General features: G+C 39.1%; 1 protein-coding gene and 1 pseudogene across 2 annotated transcripts; one reads left to right on the forward strand and one right to left on the reverse strand.

Annotated features, from left to right (window-relative positions):
* Positions 1 to 9,096: 9,096 nt before the first annotated feature.
* On the reverse strand, positions 9,097 to 11,123 carry LOC143584369 (small ribosomal subunit protein eS4-like). The gene is made up of 5 exons (XM_077066441.1): positions 11,025 to 11,123; positions 10,658 to 10,735; positions 10,397 to 10,577; positions 10,168 to 10,265; positions 9,097 to 9,672 (listed from the first exon to the last, which is right to left on the reverse strand). The coding sequence occupies exons 1-5, from the start codon at positions 11,025 to 11,027 to the stop codon at positions 9,238 to 9,240; spliced, it is 795 nt and encodes a 264-aa protein (XP_076922556.1). The 5' UTR covers positions 11,028 to 11,123; the 3' UTR covers positions 9,097 to 9,237.
* A 9,216-nt stretch (positions 11,124 to 20,339) lies between these two features.
* Positions 20,340 to 25,644, forward strand: LOC143584373 (putative anion transporter 3, chloroplastic; annotated as a pseudogene). Its single transcript, XR_013144350.1, has 10 exons — positions 20,340 to 20,366; positions 20,433 to 20,879; positions 22,249 to 22,475; positions 23,072 to 23,422; positions 23,784 to 23,828; positions 24,009 to 24,155; positions 24,380 to 24,517; positions 25,225 to 25,258; positions 25,365 to 25,516; positions 25,628 to 25,644. The product of XR_013144350.1 is annotated as a putative anion transporter 3, chloroplastic (transcript).
* The last annotated feature ends 968 nt before the right edge of the window (positions 25,645 to 26,612 follow it).

Below are 26,612 nucleotides of genomic sequence, written 5' to 3' on the forward strand. Positions count from 1 at the left end.
TGACACCTCATCCGGCTTGCAACATCGGTTGGGCGGAAGGGATAATGTACAGCCGCACCGAAACTCCAGATGGACGCCACTCACCAAAAGCGTCACTGAGATATTCGCCACTGAAGAGCTCCTGTGGCCAAAACCTCCGATAATCCGACATCGTCACGATGCTGATCGGAGCAAATACTGTGACTTTCACAAGACTAAGGGCCACAACACTGAAGAATGCATAGATGTAAAAGACATGGTCGAAGCATTTGTCAGAGATGGGACGCTCGCGCACCTCGTGGCGCAATAAAGGCTGAGCAGGCGGATGCGTGTAGAACCCCAGCTGGGGAAAACGAATAAAAATTCCAGCTTCAACATTGAGACTACATGCTGCGTAAAGAACGAGATCCCGAACCAGGTGCGTATCGGCTCGATGGCGCTCCCATCCCAACATGGAAGGGAGCTCATTTACACAGTTTGCATGTAAATCAATTCCAATTTGTAAAGAAAAGGCCAAGAGCCACTTCTAATGGAAATGATTCTCTTTAGAACATCGAAGCTGATGATTTTACATTTATACTTTTCTGAACATTGGTAATGGCATTCACATTATGTGAAGTCGTTGCGTGGGAAGGCGGTTCTACCCGCACAAACCCAATAATGTGAAAAAAAAAAAAAAAAAAAAAAAAAAAAAAAAAAACCTTCACGCAGGTCAGTTGAAGGAGAGGTTCAGCACCCAAAAATGAAAGTGCAGGTCTATCCGCACGAATCATAATGGGGAAACTGAACAATAACCTATTGACAACCGCGCGTCGAACGGTTCAAAACAAAATTCTCAAAAGGATGAGGAAAACCTACACGCAGGTCAGATATGGGTAAAGTTTTGCCATCCTACTAAGTGCAAGTGACGGTTCTACCCGCACAATCACGAAAGAGGAAGCAAAACTTCACACCTATTATCAACCACGTTCAAAGGTTCACTTATCCTCAAAAGATGAGGAAAACCTACACGCAGGTCAGATATAGGTTTAAAGTTAAGCCATCCTACTAAGTGCAAGTGACGGTCCTATCCGCACAATCACGAAAGAGGAAGCGAAACTTTAATCCATTATCAACCACGTTCAAAGGTTAACTTATCATAATGCCTTAGAAATTTCGAAGAAAGATAAGGAAAACCTACACGCAGGTCAGATGAAGGTTAAAGTTTAGCCATCCTACCAAGTGCAAGTGACGGTTCTACCCGCACAATCACGAAGGAGGAAGCGAAACTTTAACCCATTATCAACCACGTTCAAAGGTTAACTTATTCTAAACACTTGGAAAATTGCTAATTTAAACTAAGTATGCAAGTCATAAGTTTATAAAGCAAGGAACCCAGAGAAGGAAATAACAATCTTAGCAAAAAGATTAATATTCCAAATAATATATTACAAGAATGGCCGGGTAACTACCCGCCTGAAAGAATAAAACTATACAAGTCTATCTTAGCAATGGGAAGGGATCTTCAGGATCAAGCTTCAGGGCCGCTTCCACTTGGACCCGCTCCGTCAGAAGAACGGGGTGGTTCGAGGAACGCTTTGAGGACAGCTAACCCATCATCAGCAACAGCTACTTCGTCCACCTTTTCCACCACTGGATGCGGGAAGGCGGCGTATTGGTTCAATGCTTGGTCATAAATGGCTTCGGTATCCACATCGAACAAAGGGAAGTTGGAAGGCGGGACGCCTTTCTCAACAAACCCTAGACCAAGCAGGAAGCCGGCCTTTTCCCCATCCTCATGAGAAGCGTTGAGGGCTGCGCTCATAGCATCATCGTAAGAGGTCTCTGAAAAGACCCGACGCACAACCTACAAAGAAAAAATACAAGTATTAGAACCTTTTCTTACAAAAGAAAAGCGTGAAGATAAAGCTAAACATACCTGAGGCAACGCTTCTCGAAGAAGCCATTGGAGGGCAGCTTGAGCTTCGTTATGGGCGCGTTCGGCTTCGCTCTTGTTAAGGTTGGCAAGTAAAACTTCCTTTACGGCAGCCTCTTCGACGCCCTTAAGCTTCCGCTCGGTGTGGTCAAGCACCCCCCTCTGGTCCAAGATTTCCTGGAGTTTCTTGGCATCTTCCATTGCCAAGGCATCATGAGCGCGTTGGAGAGCCTCTAATTTGGCCTTGAGCTCCTCATTCTCCACACGCAAAGGCTCAGCAACGGCTTCAGCCTTGGCAGCCCTCTCAGTTGCGTTTCGCTCAGTCTCCCTGGCCAGCCGAAGCTGTTCATTCACAGCTTGGGCAGCCTTGGAACGGGCCTCGAGTCGCGCCTGAACTTCAACCTCGAGGGCCTTGAAGGCCTTCTCCTTGTCGGCGGCAGCTGCCGCCAGCTGTTGGTTCTCCTCCCGAAGAGCACGCGCCTCAGATACGTCCTTGGCGCGAGCTGCTTTCAACTTGTCGTTTTCACGACAAAGCAGCTCAACGCGCGGCTGCATCCGGGCCTGGAGAACCAGAAGCTCATTGGTTAGCCTACCCTCCTGGTAGCTAACCATGGCTTCCCCCAACGCACCCGGGGGAGCAGCGTGGCGAGCCCAGTCCACGCACTCCACAGGTGTGCGAAGGGTTGTTCCTCGGCGGATGTTCCATCGTGGAACATACACTTCATTGGAATCCGACACTGCAAAAGAAACAAAAGCAGTAAGGAAAAGATAATAAAAAAAAACATAAGGGAAAAAGAAAGGAACCCTACGCACCTGTAGGGTCAATGACAGGCCGATAGCCGCCAAACCCATCACCTGAACCTAAAGGAAATCCATCCAACAGGTCAGGCAGACGGGAAGGTGGCAAAGATCGGCGGAAAGCCCTGCGCGTACCTGATGGTCCGGCCGTCGGTGCCGGTGGCGCGGGCATGGTGGCAGCCGCCGTGGTCGCCGTTGTGGTCGCCGCCGCGGTCGCCGCCCCGTCAGCAGCAGCAGTAACCGCCGGCTCCGTGAAGGATGCTGTAAATATCGCACTCACGGCCGGCGGTGACGTCATCTCGGCTGAAACAGTCTGCTCAGAGGGAGCAACTGAACCAGCGGAAGCAGGCGCAGGCACCTGGGTCGACGCCTCAGGTAGGCTGACCAAGCCTATCGTCATTGGCGGAAGGGTATCCCTCTGCGCTTCACCCCGGAATGCGTCAACATCCACGCCTGCACAAAGAAGCAAGTGTTAAATTTATGAAGTGATAAATTTACAAAGACAAATTATGATTGTACTTACGGGTTTTCTTGACCCTGAACGTACGGACGGGCGGGGAGGAACCCGATGGAGCCGGCCTCTTGGTACCGGTCACCGTCGTCGTCGCTGGTTTTCCGGAGGTAACAGTCGTAGCCTCCGGAGCAGTGGTCTTCTCACCACCGGGGTTCCCCGCCACCTCTTCATTATCTGACTCGGAGTCAGATAGAACCACCGGATCAGCTGTGGAGGCCTTCTCCTTCCCTTTCCCGCCGGCAACCCTCTTCTTCCGCACCAACGGAGGAGCATCTGAGGATTCCTCAGAAGAAGACAGGTCAGGAATTCCAGCAGCGGGTACAGCATTGAGGGATTGAGGAAAGAATATCGCCTTACCTGGCCGCCGGTGGCTCAGGATCTCGTGGCCCAGCGGATAGACCTCCACAAACCGATCCGCCGTTTGCTCCAGGATGGGCAACTCGCCCTCGTCCAGAGCACGAGTACCCATCCGCGCGGGACCGTCGGTTTCCCGCGGGTACAGAAGCGACTCTAAATCATTTCCCTCTGAAAGAAAAGAAACAGTTAGAAGACAAACTCGTATCAAAAAGAAAGACAAGACATACCATAGGGAATAGAGTTCAAACCGTATTCGAGAAGGATGGGAACCTGAGACGCATCCTTCCACACCCGGCTCATCCCTAACATGACCATCCCGGACTCCGCAAACCGGTAAACCGGAGATTGGACCCGGGATATCTTCGAAAACCATTCCGCCTCCTGGTAATTGGGGGCGTGAAGGCTCGGTATCGCTTGGCCATTTTTAAACTTCATGGCAAGGGGGATGGCGCGGGCAGAAATGTAGAAGAATTCCTGCTTCCACGCGCGAAGACTGCGCTCGGTGTCGCAAATCTTCAGACCCTTAATACGGGTCGTCAGGGTGTACCACCCCTGGATGCACCTCCAGGTATAGAAGGTCATCAAGCGGTCCACATGGGGCTCGATGCCCAAAATCCGGCACACCCACTCAAAATGGCGAATCTTGGCGATCGCCATGGGGTGCAGCTCGGTCAAATGAACACCGTGCCTCTCAAGGACACGGTAAACAAATTTTGTCAATGGGAATCTAAGATTCCCATAGACAAAAAATGCAGCATAAACCCCGATCTTGCCTCTGGGGGCATCGTACACGGTCTGGTGGGATTCAGGAAACTCAGGCTCGAGATGATCGAGCATGAACTTCCTGACAACATACCGGTACTGATCGCCGGGCAGAGCACACTGGCACTCGCCAGCAGTACCCCTGTCGTCAGCTATAGCTTCAGCATCACGAGAAGACATCTTGCAGAGGAAGAAGAGAACGATTTCGAGAGAATGCTCGACTGAATAAAGGAGTATTCGCTGGAAATCGCCTTAAAGATGAAGAGAATAGTGAAAAGTGTGAATTGCAAATAACCCTCTCCCCCTTTATATAGTAATCGCAATTAATGCGGTGAATTTAATGCGGAGGAGAGAGAAATCGAAGGTGCAATGAAACTATGACACGTGGCAAAAAGCAAGCTGGCAACAGCTGTAGAAAGGACGTGTGCCAGTAATTTCGCGGCCACGCGCCCGAAAAATCACGCACACGCGCCTGAAAAAGCGTCTGGAATGACCATGTTCTGTCACGTCACCATAACTTCCTGCACGTCCTGACACAGTCAGAAGAAACCGTCGCACGACGTTTCAGAGGTTTGGACTGTTCTTATCTTTTCACCAACTCTTCGAATTTCAAAATTCAAAATTCAAAAAGATTCAAAAGTAAGCGGGAAAATACCCCTTACCCCTTGGCAGATGCGGGTACAGTGTAAAGGCAAAACCCTTCACATACCTAGCACCCGCAGGGAATTGAAGTCAAGAACCTTGGCAAGTAACCGTAAGACGGATGCGGGTACAGTGTAAAGGCAAAACCCTTCACATACCTAGCACCCGCAGGGAATTGAAGTCAAGAACCTTGGCAAACAAGTAACCGTAAGACGGATGCGGGTACAGTGTAAAGGCAAAACCCTTCACATACCTAGCACCTGCAGGGAATTGAAGCCAAATATTCCTCGGCTACCAAGTAACTATAAGACAGGTGCGGATACAGTGTAAAGGCAAAACCCTTCACATACTTAGCACCCGCAGGGAATTGACGTCAGGAATACCTTGGAAGTAAAGTAACCGTAAGACGAGCGCTGGTACAGTGTTAAGGCAAAACCCTTCACATACCTAGCGCTCCGCTGGGAATTGAAACCAGGAAGGATCTTCTGGGCAATGCTTGCGGAAACGGAAATAACATCCCCGCATAGCAGGAACGTCGAGAACTACGTTGTTTGAAACACCAGAATGGAATTAGTGGTTTTAACATAATTGATCACTATGTTCAAAACTACCAAAACCTCATGGAAAATCCATACAACTAGGACTCAATGCTCCTGACTTGCGAGGAGGTTACAGACCTACCCGCATCATACCCAAAGACCAAGCAGGAAACTCGGGCATTTCTGCAAGTGACAAGGACTTCCGCGGAAAGAATCCCCATGGAAAACCTTACAAAACCCTTTTCAAAATCCTTTGCTTAAGTCCAAAAGTTCACCTCACTTTATTAAACACGCATGAGAAGAACATTGGACTGGGGGGACTTGAAGAGGTAGGTCCCAGCAGAGCCCAGTTGGACCCGCAAGACTCACCTTAAACAGGGACGTCAACTGGATCCGCAGGACCAACCATGCTCAGAGACGTGACGTCCGCGCAGAGACCAACTGGATCCGCAGGACCAACCATGCTCAGAGACGTGACGTCCTTACGCGCAGTACGCAAGCTGGTCCCGCAGGAAAAGCCTCCCAATGGTGAAGGACTCCGCCTGTCCCCGCAGCCTCGGATACAAGCCATTAGGGAAGGCCACCCGCGCAGCATGGCTACACGCACAAGGCACTTAGCGCTCGATCATTCAGTGTCACCTGAAGGAATGAGCAAAGCCGGGAGCAATCCCGCACAGAGGCGGGAGGGGGAATACTCCCGCCCAAATAAGCCAGTCTGTATACTGAAGGATCTTTTACTGTACCTGACGAGGTATGGGCGAAAGATCGGATCAGAGATACGACAGCTCACTGATACAGTATGGCGAGCAGCATGCTCCTGTACTGTATCACTATTAGCCGCTGCCTACTCACCAACTACTGTCATACCACGTGCGTAGCCGGCGGTTGGTGGAAAGGGAATAGTATACAGCAGGCCTGGTCACTATCAGCCGCTGCCTACCCACCAACTATCAGCAGGGCACGTGCGTAGGTTACTGTTGATGAACAGGAACACTGTTGCAGCCGGCCATACCTCCTTGGAAACCTACCTTCGGCTATAAATACCCCAAATGGTATGATCATCTAAACACATTATATTATCTTATATCATCATATTATACCTGATATCTGCTCTAGCAATCTCTTAATATACTTTTATATTTAAAGAGCAATCTAGTCTGATTCTCACGCCGGAGGGTGGTCACAAGGAGGAACCCCCCCTTCTCAGTGACGAGCTCACGGTGTCTGTTTTGCAGGTTATCAGAAGAACCATCTTCCAAGGGTCTAACCCCTCGTGGGAAACATCTATCTAACCCCCAGGTTACCAGTAATCTGTCCGGGGTCCGGTTAGTGTTTCTTCAGGTTGAAAGCTAAATATCCACAAATCTAGTGTTTTGGTGAGAGTTTGGAGCAAAGGGAAGTGTTGGCTTTAAGCTTTGATCGTCATGCATTAGGGTAAGAAGGCCCTTGGCTTTTTGAAATTGGCCTTTTAGTGTTTGGGGTTCAAGGTTTATTTTCAGGAGTTAAGTTTAAGCTTTCGATGTTTGGACTTTTAAGGTGTGGGCCATTAGCTTGAGGCGTTAATTGTTTACGCTGTGGGATTCGTACCTTAGGCTTTGTGGGCTTGGGGGTTTTAGCTTTTTATATCTTAGGCGTTGTGGGCGTTTACCTTAAGGTTTAAAGTTTCTATTTTGGCTTTCTGATTTGTATGTTTTGCCAATTGCATTGGCATTTTGATATTTGGGCGCTATTGTAACCTAAGTGCATTTTTGGGATTGCTTTTTAAAAATGTTTTTTGTTTTTTGGAGAGACAAAATGTCTAAAATGCCCCTCCAAAAGCACCTAAAACTCAGTTTTAGGTGCTTTTGGAGGGGCATTTTAGACATTTTGTCTCTCCAAAAAACAAAAAACATTTTTAAGAAGCAATCCCAGACACCCCCTTAAAAGTTGAATCTAATTTGAACTTTTTTTCAAATTCCAAACAGCGTAGGTGGTGTTTGGGATTCCTTATTGAAACCTCATTTTGGCAATTTTAACTTTTGGTAGAAGTAAATAGTTTAAAATGTGTTTGATAATCCATAAGTTCTTTTAGATTTTAACTTCTTAAGAGCATTCACAGCCCATTCCATACCATATATTCATATATATCATATAATTACACTAAAAATCACTGTATTTTTTCTCTCATGTTTAATTAAATAATATATTTTATACATTTATCATTATCTTTTCTCTCTTTTTCACTCACAACCACTTTTAAAAAATATTAAAATATTATACGGTATGAATAGTGAAACCCAAATTTAACTTTTCCATATAACATTTTCTCTCTCCTCTACTCACAACCACTCATAACCATACCATATAATTTACAAAGCTCTCTCACACAAATATAAGGAATAGGTTGAGAATGCTCTAAATAAAGTTTTTAAAAAGTTAAAGAATTCCGACTTTATGAACTTTTGAGTTTGGTGAGGATGAGTATTAACCATTACACCCTTCTCAACTACAATCCTGAACATATTTTTTTTTAAAACAATATGGCGAAACTCGTATTATATATTTATGTCAAGCGAATACTAAAAGTTGGCGTGAATTCCGGATCCGAGACGAGAATTTCGGTGCACACATTTAACTTCAACGGGAGAAAACATCTAAAATGTTTATTGTTTAGCTATAAATAGGGACTATGTTGTCTTTGTTTGTGTGTGTGTTTCTAGTGTGTAAACCACCACCCAAGGGGAGCTCACATTGGGTGGGATCAATTCGTTTAATATTATCAATCTTTTATTACCGATTACTGAGTCGTTCACTATCCTTTATATTATATTTATACTTTTGTTCGATCGTTTGTTTATACCGCACCCGTCTCGATCATTTATCAAGAACAAAATTCGTTCGTTTGTCCGATTTCAGGACCTACAACAACTTATTGACTTATTGTTTAAAAGTTAATCCAAACACTTTTTTTGAAAACTTCTTTTTAAAAAGTCATATGTTAAAAGTCTTTTTTACAATGAGTCCTTTTGGACTTGAATAGGAATCCCAAACACACCCTTAAATAAATCAACATGCAACATTTGAGAATTATTATTCCAAAACGTGTTGTTCCGGACACGCAAACCGGCCCATGCCAGACCGTTCAAGGCAATTGGCGCTTAGCATCGGTTTCGAATCCACGACCACTAAGTTATTGTTCGAATCTTACACCACACTAACCAACTGAGCTACACCACATGGCAGCATTTGAGAATTAATGTACAACATACTAGATCAACGGATTCGGGTCCAATTAAACTGGCCTAACACCTAAATAACCAATTGGTCCAATAAAGGTTCAACAGTATATACAGACACAACCAAAGCCCAATACATACAAGTTACAATCCAAAATTCTGGGTGACACAATCCTAAGGATTGGTCATGAAACCAAACAAATAGCGCAAACTTTAACTGTTGTAAAATGTTTAACGTAACTAAACATTTTATTACTGCCACAAGCCTGACATAGTTACATAACTTTAATTTGAGCCATAAAATATTCATAACAAGTCATTATATAACTTTCAGAAAATCAAACATCAACCTGTAAAAACTCAAAGCTAAGACCATTAACTAAGATGAAAAAGTTTCACCATTTTATAACAAAACTTAACCAACAAAATTCAATAGTATAGCATAACCGATAAACATCGAAGCATAAAGCAAAAACATCCCAGCAAGTTTAAATTAAAAACATCACAAAACACAATCTAAGCGGTGGAAGATTCTTTAGCAGCCTGCCTCTTTCTAGCCTCCTCAATAATAGTCAACTTAATACCCTTGCCCTTCGGTAAGGAAACCCACGGCTTTGAACCCTTTCCAAGAGTAAACACATTACCCAAACGAGTGGCAAACTCATGACCAGTAGAATCTTGAATGTGAACGGTTTCAAAGCTACCCTTATGTTTTTCCCTGTTCTTAAGGATACCAACACGACCAGTGTTTCTTCCACCAGTTACCATGACAACATTACCAACGTCAAATTTGATGAAATCAACAATCTTGTTAGATTCTAGGTCAAGCTTGATGGTGTCGTTAGCTTTGATAAGTGGGTCCGGGTAACGGATGGTTCGGCCATCATATGTGTTGATATATGGAATACCCTTTGAACCAAATTGAACAGATCGAACCTTGCATAACTTGAACTACAAAATAAAATTCATAAGGTTAGCAACTTGACATCACAAAAAAACTTGAAAGGTAAATGTGACAGTTTCAATACATTTGTTTACAAATGACTTTTTACATTTGTTTCAAATTCATTTGAATTTTTTAGTTCATTACAACTTATGGTAGTTTTAATAACCTTTTAGGCCCAACTCATCTAACAAAACAAACAAAACTGGAATTAGTTCATTTATGTCCGTTCATGTATATGTCTGTCCACTTACATTCACGCGACGTTTATTTATACTCTTAACAAATGAACATAAACAAACACAAACATGTTCTTTAACTTAACAAACGAACCCAAACAAAAAAATGTTCGTGTTAGATCGTTTGCTCAATTAATGTTCAAAACAACAACCAAGTAATCAAAAAATTGCTCCGTTGGTGTTTGTCCGATTCATTTACAAGCCTAGTCCGTTAAGTTCAACCTCTAAATCAATTGAAAATTACTTAAAAAGCAGTTATCGAACCTTTGACTCCTCGTCTCTGATTGAGTGCAGTCTAAATCTACCTTTTGTGTCATAAAGAAGACGGAAGCTTTCATTGGTTTTGGGAATAGAAACAACATCTGTTATAACAGAAACACACAACATAGCAAACAAGTTTAGGTACAAAAACAACTTTTATTATATAAACAAGTTATCTGTTTATATAAAAAAAACAAAGACAAAAGCAAGTAACATGATCAAGAAGACTAACCCATAAAACCAGCAGGGTAAGTCTTGTCAGTCCTGACTTTGTTGTCAACGAGAACATGTCGTTGCATCAAGATCGATTGAACCTCACGGTACGTCAAAGCGTACTTTAACCTGTTCCTCAGTATCAAAATCAATGGCAAACATTCCCTTGATTTATGTGGGCCAGATGATGGTTTTGGAGCCTAAAATAATAATCTAAAGAAATTAAAACTAAAAAGAAAAAAACACATAAAAAAATAGAAATAATAAAGATGGGACTTACAAAAGCACCACCAAGTTTGTCAAGCATCCAATGTTTAGGGGCATTGAGCCTCTTCAAATGCTTCTTCAAACCTCTAGCCTATAATAATGTTCAACTTCACGTTAACAAATAATATAAAGATAATATTAACATAAACATGTTTGCTACATAAAGTGACAAACAAACCAAATAACAATTCATAAATTGGCTTAATTAACAGCAAAAACTAGACTTGTTTCATTTTGTCATTACAGTTAAATTAAAATCAACTAAAAGCCTAAGTAGTGTCACAATATGGTTATAAGATTTAAATCACAGGAAAGATGATCTACTGGCAAAACCCTAGAAGCAAATCAGAATCGAACAGTGCAAAATGACGGAATTGTACCATGTTTTCGGTGGCCGGCGGGAGATCTGAGTCTCCGGTGAAGTTGTTGTTGTTGTTGCTGACTGCCGCAGCCTCAAAATGAGATGGATACCAGAATGATAAACCCTAGGTCAAGTGTTTATATACATACTACATACTTTGCAAACCTATTTGATCTGGTCCTGGTGGGTATCTAATTGGGCTACCCACTCACTAAACTTGGGCTTGCTTGGTCTAGTCAATCGTCTTTACTTTTTAACTCTTTTTTTTTTACAAAATGGCAAAACTCGTCCTTTATGTTTGCACTTTTTTTCAATGGTCGTCCTTTAGCAAACTTAATGACAATGAACATCCTTTAAGTTTCAAATCTCTATCACGTTACGTCCTTTATCACTAACAGAGTTAATTTTCTTGTTAAATCTGGTCATGTGCCTTGAACATGAGGGTAATTTAGTCTTTTTATCTATTTATTAAAAAATCAATTAATCTTTTCACCCACCATTTCATTCTCTCTCTTTAACATTCATCATCTTCACATCTCTCTCTCTCTCTCTCTCTAACATAGAACTACCACCATCAGTCCATCACCAAGCAACCACCACAACCAGCCACCGCCACCACCATCATTTTTCGCCGCCATCACCACCCATCACCTGCTGTTGCGACCACCAATTTCCACTGGCGTAATCGATGGATCCGAATGATCTAGATCACTAACAATCATCAATCATTAACTGAGTCATTCTGCTCACCAATTTCCAATCATTAATAATCATCAATTTCCACCAAACTATAGTATTATTTATAGCTTAACAATCATCAATCATTAACCCCGGGTCAGAACCTTTAATACGCAGATTTCCACCGGTTTGGGTCGGGTCAGTCGGTGGATCCGAATACTAAGATGGCGGAGCAAATGATGAAGCTAACGAGGTTGTATTGGAGGTGGGACCATAAGTGACGGCAAGCGGCGGTGGTGGTTGATCTGAACTCCGACGGTGACGACGGTGGGGTGGGGTTGAGATTGGTTCCGGCCAGTGGAGGAAGTCCGGCAGGCGGCGGTGGTGGTTGATCTGAACTCCGGCAGGCGGCGGTGGTGGTTGATCTGAACTCCGACGGCGACGGCTGTGGGGGTGGGGCTGAGATTGTCTCCGGCCATGGTGGTGGGTTGGGTGAAGATGGTCAAAGATTTGGAAAGTTAAAATAATATAGAAATGGGTGAAATTTTTTATGGTGGTGGCGATGGTTGTGGTAGATCTATGGTTTATGAGATGATGATGATGATGGGTGGTGGGTGATGCATTAGTGTTTGGTTGTGGTGTTGAGTGTTGACGGTGGGTAATATTTGGGGAAGAAGACGGCTAAAAAGAAATTTTTTTATTTCTATAAAGACCAAAATTTTAAATTAATTACACAAACAACCCCTGGGGGTAAAAAGACTAAATTGCCCTCACATGAGGTGCACATGACTGGATTTAACGAGAAAAACTAACCCTCGTTAGAGAAAAGGACGAACCGTGCAAGCTTTTTTGAACTTAAAGGATGTTCATTGTCATTAAGTTTGCTAAATGACGACTATTGAAAAAACGTGCAAACATAAATGACGAGTTTTGCCATTTTGTCTTTTGGGGGGGGGGGGGGGGTGTTGAGTTTTTGAATGATTATTAGGACATGAATTATTAAAGTTAAATAAATTGACCAGTTGGTCTCCTAGTCAAATAGCATGGGATTTTTGTGGTCTTACGTTTAAAACTCGACTTGAAGGGTTTTTTCTCTTTATGATGGTGTTTTTGGTTGAGTCTAGCCTAAAGCAACAAAAACAATATGGACGGTTGATATTTCGTATCAGAAAGACTCACTCGGGGATATGGATACTTACAAACGTTGTTCAAAAAAAGAATTAGATAATTTGATAACAAAACAAGGTTTATGGAAACGTAACATGTTTGCATATGCATTTGTCGGGTAACCGGCTTTTAATCGTATTGTGTTCTGTTATTAAAAAAATGGCCCACCGATTGTAATTTTAGTTTTGTTTGCGATTGTGAAGATGATTTCAGGGAAATGTTGGGTTTTTTAATGTGATTTTACTGGGTCAACTTATTGCCCTAAGTTTGGTGAAAACATGTTTTAATTAGTGCTTTCTAAATCCTCAAATCTCAATACATATTGACTATATTAGTTTTTCTTGGGAAAACAATGGTTTAAGTTTTAATCAACCTTAATGTTTTATATGACCTAATTTAGACAATTTGACATAGAATAGTTCTTGTTCATCACTAATAACTATATGTCACACGCATGTCCCTTAACACTTGATTAATCATCATTATGCACAATTAAGCGACATAAAACTTAATCATGACTACACACGTCCAATATCAAGATTATCAAGTTTATGTCTATAAAGGTTAAGTCAAGATTTCCACACCAACATGAAGATGAAAAATCACTAGACTAATTCATTGAAGACTAATTAACAGCTTGTTCAAGATAGGTTGTTAATTTTTATAAACTTAGGATAAGTTTATAAATTATATATATAAACACAATTATTTAAATATGTCAAATAATTAAATTTCAAATATTTAAAAGACTTATTCCATTCTTGGTAAGTCTTTCATCTCCTTCATGCATTGGACAACCAAATCTACTAAAGGGGCACGCCAAACTCAATGAGGAATGAGTTGAAACGTTGGTTTGAAGGTTATAAAGTATATTTAACCAAATGAGTGAAATACTTGGCTTTGTTGTATGGAGACATGTTGGGATATGCTCTCACATGTGTTGGTCAACATTAGAAACCAACATACCAAGACAATGACCACACATAACGTTCATACTGGTAAAACCAGTGTGAAGTGGATTGGGCGTCCACAGTCGATTGAAGCCACTGTCATGCTATAGTCCTTAGCCTTGTCTCTCACATAATTAGCTATAAATAGAAGACTTATTCAAACTAAGTCTTCACCCATTTGCTCTACAACATGTATATACACACTTCAAGGCTAATTATCTAAAGAAGAGATCAAAAGTGTTGAGCAAAAAAAAAGTGTTTTTAAGCTATCATCCAATCATATTACTTGTAATTTGAAAAGTCAACACTATAGGCTATTATAGTGTTTTGACAAGTGAGGAATCATCAGTAGTTGGTGATTTGAGAGGGGAACACACTATCTTCATATAGTGTTTGTTTTTTATCGGATTGTGAACTCTATCTTGATATAGAGTTAATTTAGTTGTTAGGTGAAGACTCACTATCTTTGTATAGTAAGATTATAAGAAATTGTAAAACTAATTACTTTTGTGAATAAGGTGATCACTCATTTGAAGAGTGAAATGTTATTGGTTATCCTTACCATTTATGGAGACGACTAGTGAAGAAAACTCTCGATCAAGGATCGGGGGAGGACGTAAAGTGAATTAATTAAGATTCACTTGAACCTCTATAAATTCAGTTGTGTCATCTCTAACCCTAACGCTTTAATGATTTATGTTTGTTATTTATAAGTTATGAAAAAAAGTTTAACAAAGTTATTAACTCACTAAAATTATATTAAAATATAAGAAAAACTATTCACCCCCCTTTAGTTTTCTACATCTTTGATAGTGACTAATTAACAAATGTGACTTAAAATATTATCAATTCATCAATAATAACTATATGTCACAAATATGTCCATAAAAATTGATTAATCGTCTTATGCCATCAAGTATAATTAAGAAATCAATGTGTTATTGAAGATTTAAATCAAAGAATGAAGAAAATATGGATAAGGATTAAGAAGCTACAGCATCAACATGTTGTCAATTTAGATAGATTAAGCGGGTGTTTGGGATTGCTTATTTTTACTAACTTATAACTTATAAACTTTTTGAAAAGTAATAAGATGTTTGGTATTGTTTATATTGTGAGAGGAAAAGTTCCATAACTTACAATTTTGTAACTTATTAACTTAATGAAAAGTTATCAGGAGGCAAAATAAGAAATCCAAACACACCCTAAATTAACAAACACAACAAAGGTTTCTAAAATAATAAATTTATAAACCAGAAACTTTTTTTATATACTATTCAATGAAATGATTTAATTTAATAGAATTTGAAATTCAGTTAACTCTTGAAAAAAAAATACTCTGGGAATGTCTTCCGATCTCAGTGGTAAGTATTAGGTGGTAAGTATTAGGGCTGTTCACGAACCGAACCGAACCGAATGCGGGCATGCTCATACTTGGTTTGGTTTGAAAGCGAGCCGAACCGAGGGGATTGAATTTAAAGAAACGAGCGATATCTTTATGCTTGAACTTGGTTTGGTTTTAAAACCGAGCGGCTTGGTTCTGTTTGGTTTTGCTTGATTTCGTACAAAGTTTTCAATTTTAAAATTCTAAAGCTTCAAAATATCATTAATTCAAAACTTTTAACTCTAAATTGTCTAAACTTTCACCTTTAAAATGTATAAAAACTCATAGTTAACAACAAAACATATATAAAACGAGTGGCTATGGTTTAAATTTGAACTTTGAATTTAACACGAAAGAGGAAAATTTTAAAAACTTTAAAAAAATAGTATACTTTTATATATATACATAAAGATTATATATAAAACTAATAAATAAAAAATAATTCGAGCAAAACGAACCGAACCAAACCAAACCGAGCGAGGCTTTGCTCGTGCTTGGATTGCTTTTAAACCGAACCGAGCCGAACGGCTCACTTCCAAACTGAGCCGAAATCGAACGGGCATTTTTCGAGCAAAATTCGAGCGAACGACGAACGAGAGGCGAGCGGCGAGCAGTTTGAACAGCCCTAGTAAGTATATACATAGAAGGCATGTATAGTGTTATTGGTTTAATAAACCATAAAAGAAACAATCCTTTCTACTGAAAACACTTGAATAGTTGTTGCAAGGTCAAAGTCTATGGACCGTGACATGGTAAGACTTAAAAAAACATAGGCATACAAAGTGGATAAATGTAATAAAAACATCTCGTAACATTTATATTAGTTGGTAACAAACCGTGAACTTTTCATTCCATGAATAGGTAAATATATACACAAGGATACAACAAACTATCCTCAAAGTTAGGAAAGATAATTACAATTCAAATATACAAAATAATTACATTAATAATACCAAATATATTTGGTTAAATATATTGGTCTAATACACCACCGCAGTCGAAGCCGGAGATGGTCGGAGGCAAAGGCTGGATCGGAAGCGATTAAACAACTGTCGTGGTAGACCCTTTGTAAAAATACCGGCGTATTGAAAATCAGCTGGAATGTGAAGAACACGAATCGCTCCAATACGAACTTTTTCCCTTACACAATTGATATCGAGTTCTACGTGTTTTGTCCTTTGATGTTGCACCGGGTTTTCCGATAAGTAGACCGCTGATACGTTATCACAATATATGAGAGTTGCCTTACGAGTCAGAATGTGTAGTTCTAGTAATAAGTTACGTATCCAACTTGTTTCGGCTACGGCGTTTGCAACTCCTCTATATTCAGCCTCGACACTTGATCGAGATATGGTCGGTTGACGTTTTGACGACCAAGAAATAATGTTCTCTCCCAAAAATACACAGTAACCGGACGTGGAACGCCGTGAGTTCGGGCATCCCCCCCAATCCGCATCCGAGTATGCGATAAGCTGTTGTGATCGTGATGGGGTAATGGATAAACCGTGATTGAGGGTGCCTTTAAGGTATCGAAGAACACGTTTTTAAAAAAATGGGAGGTGTGGATCACGAGGCGCATGCATGAAAAAACAAATTTGTTGAACTGCGTATGTTAAATCGGGTCGGGTAAATGTTAGGTATTGTAACACCCCAGCTAGTTGTCTGTATTGTGTTCCATCTGGTAGTAAGTTTCCACTTGTTGCACTTAATTTTGAGGACGTGTCAACGGGAGTATGTGCGGTTTACAATCTGACATGTTTGCTCGGTCAAGAATTTCGGAGGCGTATTTGCTTTGTGAGAGAAATAGACCACCGTCACGGCGTGTAACATTTATCCGAGAAAATGATGAAGTTGGCCAAGATCGGACATACGAAATTCTCTTGACAAAAGATTAATAACATGTCGAAGAAGAGTGTTGTCTAACGCGGTCAAAATTATATCGTCTACATAGAGAAGCATATAGGCAGTTTGAGTTCCCTTTTTATAGACAAATAGTGAGGTATCGCTAATGGGGCTTTTGAACCCGCAGTTGGTGACATATGTGGCAAACCGATCGTACCACGGCCCGTGGTGCTTGTTTCAACCCGTAAAGAGATTTGATTAGTCGGCATACATGGTTCGGGTGTGTTTTGATCTCGGAAGCCCGGGGATTGAAACATATATACAGTCTCGTTAAGGTTTCCGTGAAGGAAGGCGTTTTTAACATCTAGCTGGTGGATAGGCCAACCACGTGAGACAGCTAGGCTAAGGACGGTGCGTATCATTGTAGGTTTGACCACAGAGCTGAACGTCTCGTCACAATCTATACCGACTTGTTGACTTTTACCATTGACGACTAGACGTGCTTTATAACGTTGAAGGGTACCGTCCGCATGAAATTTATGGCAAAAAAAGCCACATGCACCTGATTATGTTGGTGTCCGGGGTCTTGGTACTAATTCCCATGTGTCATTATCCAATAAAGCTCGATATTCCTCATTCATAGCTGCATGCAAGTTTGGATCATTAAGGGCTTGGATTGGCGTTTTGGGTATAGGAGAGAGAGGTGGTTTAGTTTGGATGTTAAGGTTTAGTGGCAGGCGTGGTTTTGTGATTCCAGATTTTGATCTAGTGGTCATGGTGTGAGTATGGATAGGTTGTGCAGGTGTTTGTTGTATTTGGTTGAGATATGGAATGGGTAGCAGCGGAAGAAGTTTGAGTGGTAGGTGCAGTTTGAATTTGTGATGAGTTGAGTTGGTGGGTTGGGGTTTGGTTGGGATGGTGGATTGTTTGTGAATGATTTTGTTGTGGGACCTTAGGAGGTCTGGTGGATTGGTCATGGGTTGAAGAGTGGGTGGGGGCTGGTGGAATGTTGGAAGGTGAACTGGTGAATGGTTGATCTGGTGGTATATTTAGGCTTGGTGTGGGTTGTATATTAATGTGATTGGGTTGGAAAATTAATGGAGATGGATCTGGTTGAAGGAATGTATAGTTGTGAGTTTGTTTGGAATTTTGATCACCATACGGAAATGTTGATTCATCGAAAGTGACATGGCGAGAAAACAATACTTTACCCGAGGAGATGTCAAGGCATCGGTATCCCCGAAACTCGGAGGGGGTATCCCAAAAAAATACATCGGGTTGAACGAGTGGAAAGTTTGTGTGGCCGAGTTGATGACATGTTCGGATAACATGCGCAGCCAAATACCCATAGATGTTCATAAGATGGGTTTTTGAGATATATTGCATCTGTGGAGTTTGAAATTTTAGAACTTTTGTGGGTAAAATATTGTGTAAGTAGCAAGCGGTATGAAGCGCCTCGACCCAAATGTCGGTGGTAGGGAGGCATGGGTTAAGAGAGTGAGCATGATCACGTTAAGGCGTTGAATCATGCGTTCCGATTTTCCGTTTGAGTTGGGATGTTTGTGGACACGAAAACCGAAATTGTAATCCGTTAGAATTTGCAAAAGATTTAAATGAGTGATTGTCAAATTCTCCACCTAGATCGCATTGGAAAGATTTTATGACAATGCTAAATTGAGTTTTTAATATAGGTTTGAAAATTTGCAAACTTGACGAATGTTTCAGATTTAAATTTGAGAGGATATACCCATGTGTATTGTGTGAAATCATCGACAAGAACCATATAGTATTTATAACCAGTTTTGCTCAAAATGGGTGAGGTCCACAAATCACAATGAACAATGTCGAAAGGTAAAACAGTACTAGAATTGGAATTAGAAAATGGCAAATGTTTGTGCTTTGACAATTGGCAAGAATTGCAAATAGTAGTCTTCACACGTTTATTACACGCAATAATTTTATTGGAAACTAAAAAATCAAAAACTGAAAGACCGGGGTGGCCAAACGATCATGCCACGGGTCTTGTGAAATGGAAGCAAATGCAACTGGTTCTTCAGGTGGTGTGATCGGGTAGGTGAGCGGGTAAAGACGACTTGAACTATTGTGACGAGAGATTATCTTCCCACTCGGGTACTCCTTCACAGAAAAACCATAAAGGGTCAAAATCAACAAATATATAATTATCAATAGTAAACTTACGAACCGAGATAAGGTTTTTGATTATATTGGGTGTATAAAGGACATTTTTTAGGTGAAGGGGTCGGTTTTGGTATGGTAGGGTGGTGTGTCCTGATCCAAGGACAGGCATGCGTGCACCATTACCTACAAAAATCGAGCCAATAGGGCAAGAATACATAGGATTAGTAATTTTACCTTGGTCACTTGTGAGATGGTCCAATGCACCCGAATCCATGAACCACGGTGCTTCGTCATTGTTAATGTTCATGGCTTGTAATGCTTCACCAATCTGTGTGGGTTGAAGTGGATCAAATTCACCAATGTGGGCCTGAGCAGCTGATGTGGCAGGTGGATTGGTTTCTTGTTTACTAATCTGGTTAAAAGATTTTATGTAAATAAAAAATTTGTATTTAGTTATTTACTTTAATCACTAATAATAACGTCATCTTAAACAGCTAAAACCATAGTTTCTTATCCAAATAAAAGATTCTTAATTTTTTCTTGATTTTCATAAAACCCAACTTGAGGATATGTAATTAGAAGTATATTAGGGTAATAGATGTATTTGCTTTGAAATGAGTATATTAGGTAATAAAAATTGTTTTATTTCTATATTTAAAGAAAGGAAAATGCTATCCAAACCCCAACTTATTGGCAACTAACTTTCAAAACATTAAAATCGTTCAATAATTAATCATACAACAAATCTATAGGTTATCTAAATAGTATATATTTAATTTAATAGTTGGCAAAATAAGCGTGTTCGTTGCAATATCTAAGAAACTCGTTTTTTATTTCCATTCAAACCTCATTGTTGACACTTTCTAATTTCAAAATAATAATAATAATAATAATAATAATTAATTATTATTATTATTATTATTCTTGGTGTGTATGAATATGCATCCGGTTGCACCTACCCCTAATTACCGGCTATAACCGGTAACCACCGGAGTAGTTGGCTTGGGGAGAGTTTGGTTTGGTACCACTCGACGGCTACTTCTCGCCACGTCGGAGTCGTGTTGGATACAGATGTGAACTCCACCAAAATGACCAAAATACCCTCCACTTCCAAACTCCTATTTTATGCCACCACCACCATTCACCAACCCCATTCAAACTCCTTCCTCCATAAATGGCCGCAATCACATTTAACAATTTAGTAGCTGCATTTGATCATTGCAACACAAATTAAATTAACTAATCAATCAATTGATCAATTTCACAGCTTCCGCCATGGCAGCCGCTGCCGTGGGTTTTAAAATCCGCCGTATTGAGTGGACGATCTTCAAATCCGACGGGATACCCATTTGAAATTCGACCCGTTTTAGGAAAACCCCTTTTCGGGGTTCGGGTCTAATTCTGACCGGAAATGGGGTGATTTGAATTTGTCTTCGGTTGGCGTGAAGAACAGAGAGGCGGTGGTGGGTGGCGGTGGAAGAAGAAGGGATGGTGGATTGGTGGTGACGTGTACGGCGGAGGGTATAGAGAGAGGGCTACTGGGGAGACGAGGGCAATGAGGGTAATTTTGCTTTGCCGGAAAGATTAAAGGTGGTGGCTTTGATGGCTTGTGTCATGTGTTTGTGTAATGCTGATAGAGTTGTCATGTCTGTGGCTATTGTTCCTCTTGCTGCTAAACATGGATGGAGCAGTTCTTTTTTTGGGCATAGTACAGGTAATAATATTAATATTAATAATCTTTTTTTATTATTAGCTTTCGACTTGTTGAGTTGTTATGGTAAGGTTAAACTAACGAGATCAGGTAAATCGCAGCTTGTGCTGATAGGTGATTGGTGTTATAAAGTTGCATAATCTTTCAAATCTAAGTGTACTTGATGATTTGTTTTAAATTATAAGCAATGATATTGACTTACTGACTTGGTTTTAACTTTAAGATGCACGGTGATGAGATCGCATCCGATGCGATCTTATGCATGGTGCGGCATCTTGTGCAGAATAATGACTGGAGATGACAAAAATATCTCAAGTTATTAAGTTAAAATAGGTATTCATAAATATATTTTTGATGCTTATTTTTTAATAATGAACGTCTTGCTACGTGATGCATGTACTTCCCGCATTGCGCATCATGCATCGGAATTTGGGATTAATACCCTTGTGTTAGGCTTTACATTTTAGGTTGTCCCTTGGTATAGATTCCTTATATTAATAAGACTGAACATGTGAATTTGGGTCCTAGTTGATGAGTTGGAATCTACCACAAATTTTAACTTTTTTTGATAAAAAATATTGGCAATATGCTTGGTGAATTGTCTGGCCAATTTTATGGTGAGACTAAGATTCAATATTTTGTGGTTGTTGGGACTTGAAAAGGTTGCTGCATCCACTTGAGGAATATGCCAAGATCTGATATATATGGGTCCATTAATCCTAGTAAAATAAATATTGCAGTGATAAAAGTTTGTTTGCTAGTCCAAATGACTAAGATTAGTTTTTGAAACTTTAATATATTAATCCCATCATAAATATTTCAAATCAAAATATAATTGTAGTTGTATAAATTTGAAAACAAAACTCATTAGCATCCATGCTTAGTTGAATATGAAAAAAGAAGGATTGCAAGTTGAAATCAAGTTTTCATGACATCACCAATACTTTATATATATGTATACTTTTTAAGGACTCATAGTGCCTCTTTACCTACCCTTACATTTTGTTGTATATGAAAATCTTGAAAGGTCAAGGTTGTATATATTTATTTCATTACTTACATTATTATATCAACAAATACAATTCTGTTTTCCAAATATAAAAAACTACTCTGTAGTCCCCTGTCCCTTCAAGTATGTATTTGTTTCATATGTACCATTTTTTGTCCAAAAATACAGCCGGATGACGAAACTCAAATGAATATGAAAGTACGACTAATTTAACCTATAACGTGTTGACGCCTCATTAAAGATAGAAGGAGATAAATAGCCCCACAAATATCAATAGTTATAGTAAAACTGTTTCATGCAAGTTTTACTTAATTTTTAAGCATCCAAAACTAACCAACATTTATGTAATTGTTTTTATGGTAGTCGTCTTTTCTATGGGGATACATTTTTTCATCCGTAATTGGTGGAGCATTAGTCGACAAATATGGCGGGAAACGAGTGATAGGTTGGAGGTGTATTCTTGTGGTCTTTAGCCACACTTATTACTCCATGGGCTGCAAATCATTCGACGATAGCCCTTTTAGCTGTACGTGCCTTCTTGGTCTTGCTGAAGGTGTTGCTATGCCTTCAATGAACATCATTTTATCGAGGTAAATATTATTCTTTGTTGCTTACTACTTTCATCCACTCCCCCTCCTGTCAGTGATCATTTATCAATTTTAGCTTAAGTTGTTTCGCAAGCATTTTCTTTTTATTTAATAATGTCACAATCCAAAAAAGTGACGTTTTGGGTAAACAAAGAAATAATATTATTTCTAAAGACAGGAAGCCAGTAGAAGATCCAAGATATTATGACAAAAACTTTTTTTAATGTTTTATTACTACAAAACACTACTCCATATTTTTATCCTAAGGGTGAAGTTATGAAATAAATAAATAAATAAAGTTCAAAAGAAACAAGGTTAAATAAGTCCAACTAGCTGAAGGTGAAATTGTACTTTAAATTGCATAAAACCTCATAGATTATTTTATTTAAAGTAATTACACTACTCCATGTTAACGCGTTTCGTCCTTTGCACTGACGGGTGTTATAAAAAAAACTAGTCATGTGCCCTGCACATGAGAGAATTTTGGTCTTTTTAATAAAGAATTAATAAAACGTATTATTGAAAACTATATAACTTTCTCAAATATTATTATTGAGTAAGAAATGATTACCTAAATACCTTTATTTAAATTATTTTAGGTGGTTTCCATGTAAGCGAGCTACAGCGTTGGTTTATCTTATGGGTGGAGTTCACCCTTGGTAATGTTGTGGGACTGATACTAACACCTATAATGATGTCATCAATTGGGCTTTCTGGCCCGTTTTATCTTTTCTCGTCTCTCGGGCTTCTATGGCTAACAACGTGGACCGTTCGGGTCACAAATGACCCGCAAGAAAGTAATTCAATAAGCAACTCGGAATTGAGGTTAATTCAAGAGGGGAAGTCAAATGCTCCTCCTCTAAAGAAAGGAGAACTCCCCGCCATTACGCTTATTGTTATCGAAAATGCCCACGTGGGCCATCATTTTTGCTAATGTTACTAACAATTGGGTGAGTTGTTTATTATTATTTTAATGGGGGTAACTTCTTATATATTCATCTAAAGGCTCCACATTTCATAATATCGTATTTATCGTTTTAAAATACTAAAATATCATATCTATGTGTTCCGTGGTAAATACACTGAAATCATTTACAGTAAAATGGTATATATAGTGTGTTTTGAAATGGTGCAAATGATATCTTTAGTGTTTTTGAAAGGGTAAAAATGGTAATCTTAGTGTTCTGACAGGGTAATAATGATATCATGAAATGTTGAACTTATATATATTAAATTAATCTTATTTGTTTATCATGATTTTGTTTATTCTTATTGCTTCAATATTTATGATGCATTTTCATATATTTTCAGGGATACTTTGTTCTCCTCTCATGGATGCCTATTTATTTTAAAACTGTAAGTGTTGATTCCTTTAGTATTTTTATTTTATTTATTCTTGAGCTACATTTCATAATGTGTAATGCCTTCAGAATGGGCGGGACTCAAAACACATTTTTTGCTCTCTGATTTGAACTTAGTTATTATATTAGTTTATGAACATTCTATATCAACTTTTTGTGCGTGTGTGATAAAAAGGTGTTTAATGTAAACTTGAAGCAAGCAGCTTGGTTCAGTGCAGTCCCATGGGGAACAATGGCTTTCTCAGGGTATGTTGCAGGTGCTGCTTCTGATTATTTATTAAAAGCAGGCTACTCGTTGACTTTTGTCAGAAAAGTCATGCAGGTAATTTTCATTTATTCATATACACCCAATTTAATTATTTTATTTTGGACTAGAAAATTGCTTCCAAGAGGGTAAAATGATCAGACTATTATTTTGGCTAATGACTTAAGATAATCAAATATTAGTCAAACATGTAAAAATAATCAGAATTTTTCACACTCCAAACATCTGATTATTACAATTCTCATTATCTGACATAATTATTGACTAACTGGATTTTGCAGTCATTTGGTTTCATTGGACCTGGATTGGCTCTTCTTTGCTTAAATTATGCCACATCAGCAACGGTTGCATCCGTGTTCATCACAGTTGCACTTAGCTTGAGCTCTTTCAGTCAAGCTGGATTCCTGTTAAATATGCAAGTAAGAATAATCTCCCTTTAATATTTACCTTTTTTTTATTATCATTATCTTTCACTACTGTATTTCAAAGTAAAGTCAATGACCTTTAAATGTCAAACCGTTTCCTTCGTAAGTCAAAATTGGACCCTTTTCAGAAGAAGGGTCTTTTGTCATGTGTTTTATTAAAAATAATCATTTTAGTCCAATATTTTATTGTTTGGCTTTCTTGGTTCGTTAGTTTTCGCTCTAGTTTCTATCAACTCCACGCGTTTAACACCATGTATTTTGATCGGAGAAGGGTATTAGGGTTTTTCTAAAAAAAAGAAAAAAAAAGGTAACTATTGGACTAAAATGGTTATTTCACGAACCACATGGACTGAAATCATAGTTTTACTCTTTTCTTTATTCGAAAGATATTTCGCTTTTGAATATCAAATACTTGACACTTCTTGCCCAAACCCACAATTTTTACACAGTGATGCTTTTTTTTACTAGAATGACACTAATTAAGGGTGTTCACGGTCTGGTTTTTAGGTCAAACTGTGAGTCAAACCATAAGTAACGAATCATCAAAATCGAGACTGAACTGTTGAAACTTGAAACTAAACCAAACCATTACCATAGTTTTGCTTCAATATGTATTTTCAAAATGTTATATATACGTGTGTTTATGTATTCGCATCTTTCTGAAACTTATTTCTTCTTCTCTTTTTACTTTATTCTACTAGGATATTGCACCGCAATACGCAGGATTTCTTCACGGTATGTATTTTCAAAATATTATATTGCATGCATGTGTGTGTGTGTGTGTTGCATACAAGTATTTCAGAAATTGATATTATCTTTCAAAATATTGCGAAAAAAACAGGAATTTCAAACTCTGCTGGAACATTGGCTGCAATAATAAGCACAATAGGGACAGGCTACTTTGTTCAATGGCTGGGATCATTTCAAGCTTTCTTAACCGTTACAGCGGGCCTGTATTTCGTCACAGCTATATTTTGGAACATTTTTGCGACGGTGTGAACGAGTCTTTTAGTTATACTAGAAAAGGATAAAGAAAAAAGATCAAAATGATTAAAAAATTTGTTGTTTTGCAACAATTGTATTTATTGATATTGATATTGATAGGGAGGGAGGGAGGTCAAGTTAGTGGATTCTTTTGTGTATAAACTGTGTTAAGATCAAGGTGGAGCCTTTATAATATATGGAATGGGAAAGACTATATATGTTCGATTTTTGTATTGTTTTGTAAAATTATTTCTGATCTTTACACATAGAAGATTTTTTATTATTTCTGACTATATGCTTAACATTTTATAATAGAACCTTAAGAATATTTAACTACAACCACCATTATACCACATATAGGTACCATATTTCAGTAATCAGTACCATTATACCACCTAAATAAAATTATACATATTATCAGTACCATTTTCCTTATCAAAAAATTATTATTATATTACAAGTTTGAGTCTAATAATCAGATAATCCCAATACAAATCCAAACAACCCCTAAGTACATTCCTCAAAACAAAAATGAAACAAAAGTGTTATGCTGTTTATAACAAGTTCTTCCCCTATTAATTTGTTTTTTTTAAAAAAAAAGACACCAAATTTAAACTTAAAAATTAACAACAATTTTGACCTCTAAAGTCAAAGTCAACCTCAAAATCAAAAGGGGTACGAAAAACTCGGTTCTTTAATCAAACTTCCATTCGTTCCATTCGATCCACCCGAAAGCTCAGAAGTTCAGCCTGCAATTGTTCATATTTCTCTTTAACCGCTGCAGAACTCATAATATCAGCAACACTTTGTTTAATCTGCAGTTGTAAACCTTTAATCTTTTCCTTTGATTCCTTACTAGGGGCATTTTTGTCTTTTGCCATCTCCAACTTTAAAATCGCAACTTTTGCCCATCAAATCCGGTGTTGATTCGATCACATCTTGAATTATCTGATTGATTTCTGCATTAAGTTCATCCACCTGAGCCTTAATTTCCGACATTGTAGTTTTGACCAACTTTTGAAGCAACATAACGCCCCGAAGACTCGAGGGCGTTTATGAATTCGGATTCAACTTGTTCTGTAACTTCTAGAACCTTCTCTTTAAG

The sequence above is a fragment of the Bidens hawaiensis genome, unplaced genomic scaffold (genome assembly GCF_021521415.1).
Source record: "Bidens hawaiensis isolate Kalapana, Puna unplaced genomic scaffold, B.hawaiensis_p1.1 tig00033109_1, whole genome shotgun sequence".
Taxonomy (NCBI): Eukaryota; Viridiplantae; Streptophyta; class Magnoliopsida; order Asterales; family Asteraceae; genus Bidens; species Bidens hawaiensis.

Bases quoted from the DNA above. Each gene is read 5' to 3' on its own strand.
- LOC143584369 (XM_077066441.1), bottom strand. The intron at 10,266-10,396 runs GTTAGTCTTCTT...CTGTTATAACAG, and splicing joins TTACCCTGCTGGTTTTATGG to ATGTTGTTTCTATTCCCAAA. The intron at 9,673-10,167 runs GTTCGATAACTG...TTTATTTTGTAG, and splicing joins TCAGAGACGAGGAGTCAAAG to TTCAAGTTATGCAAGGTTCG.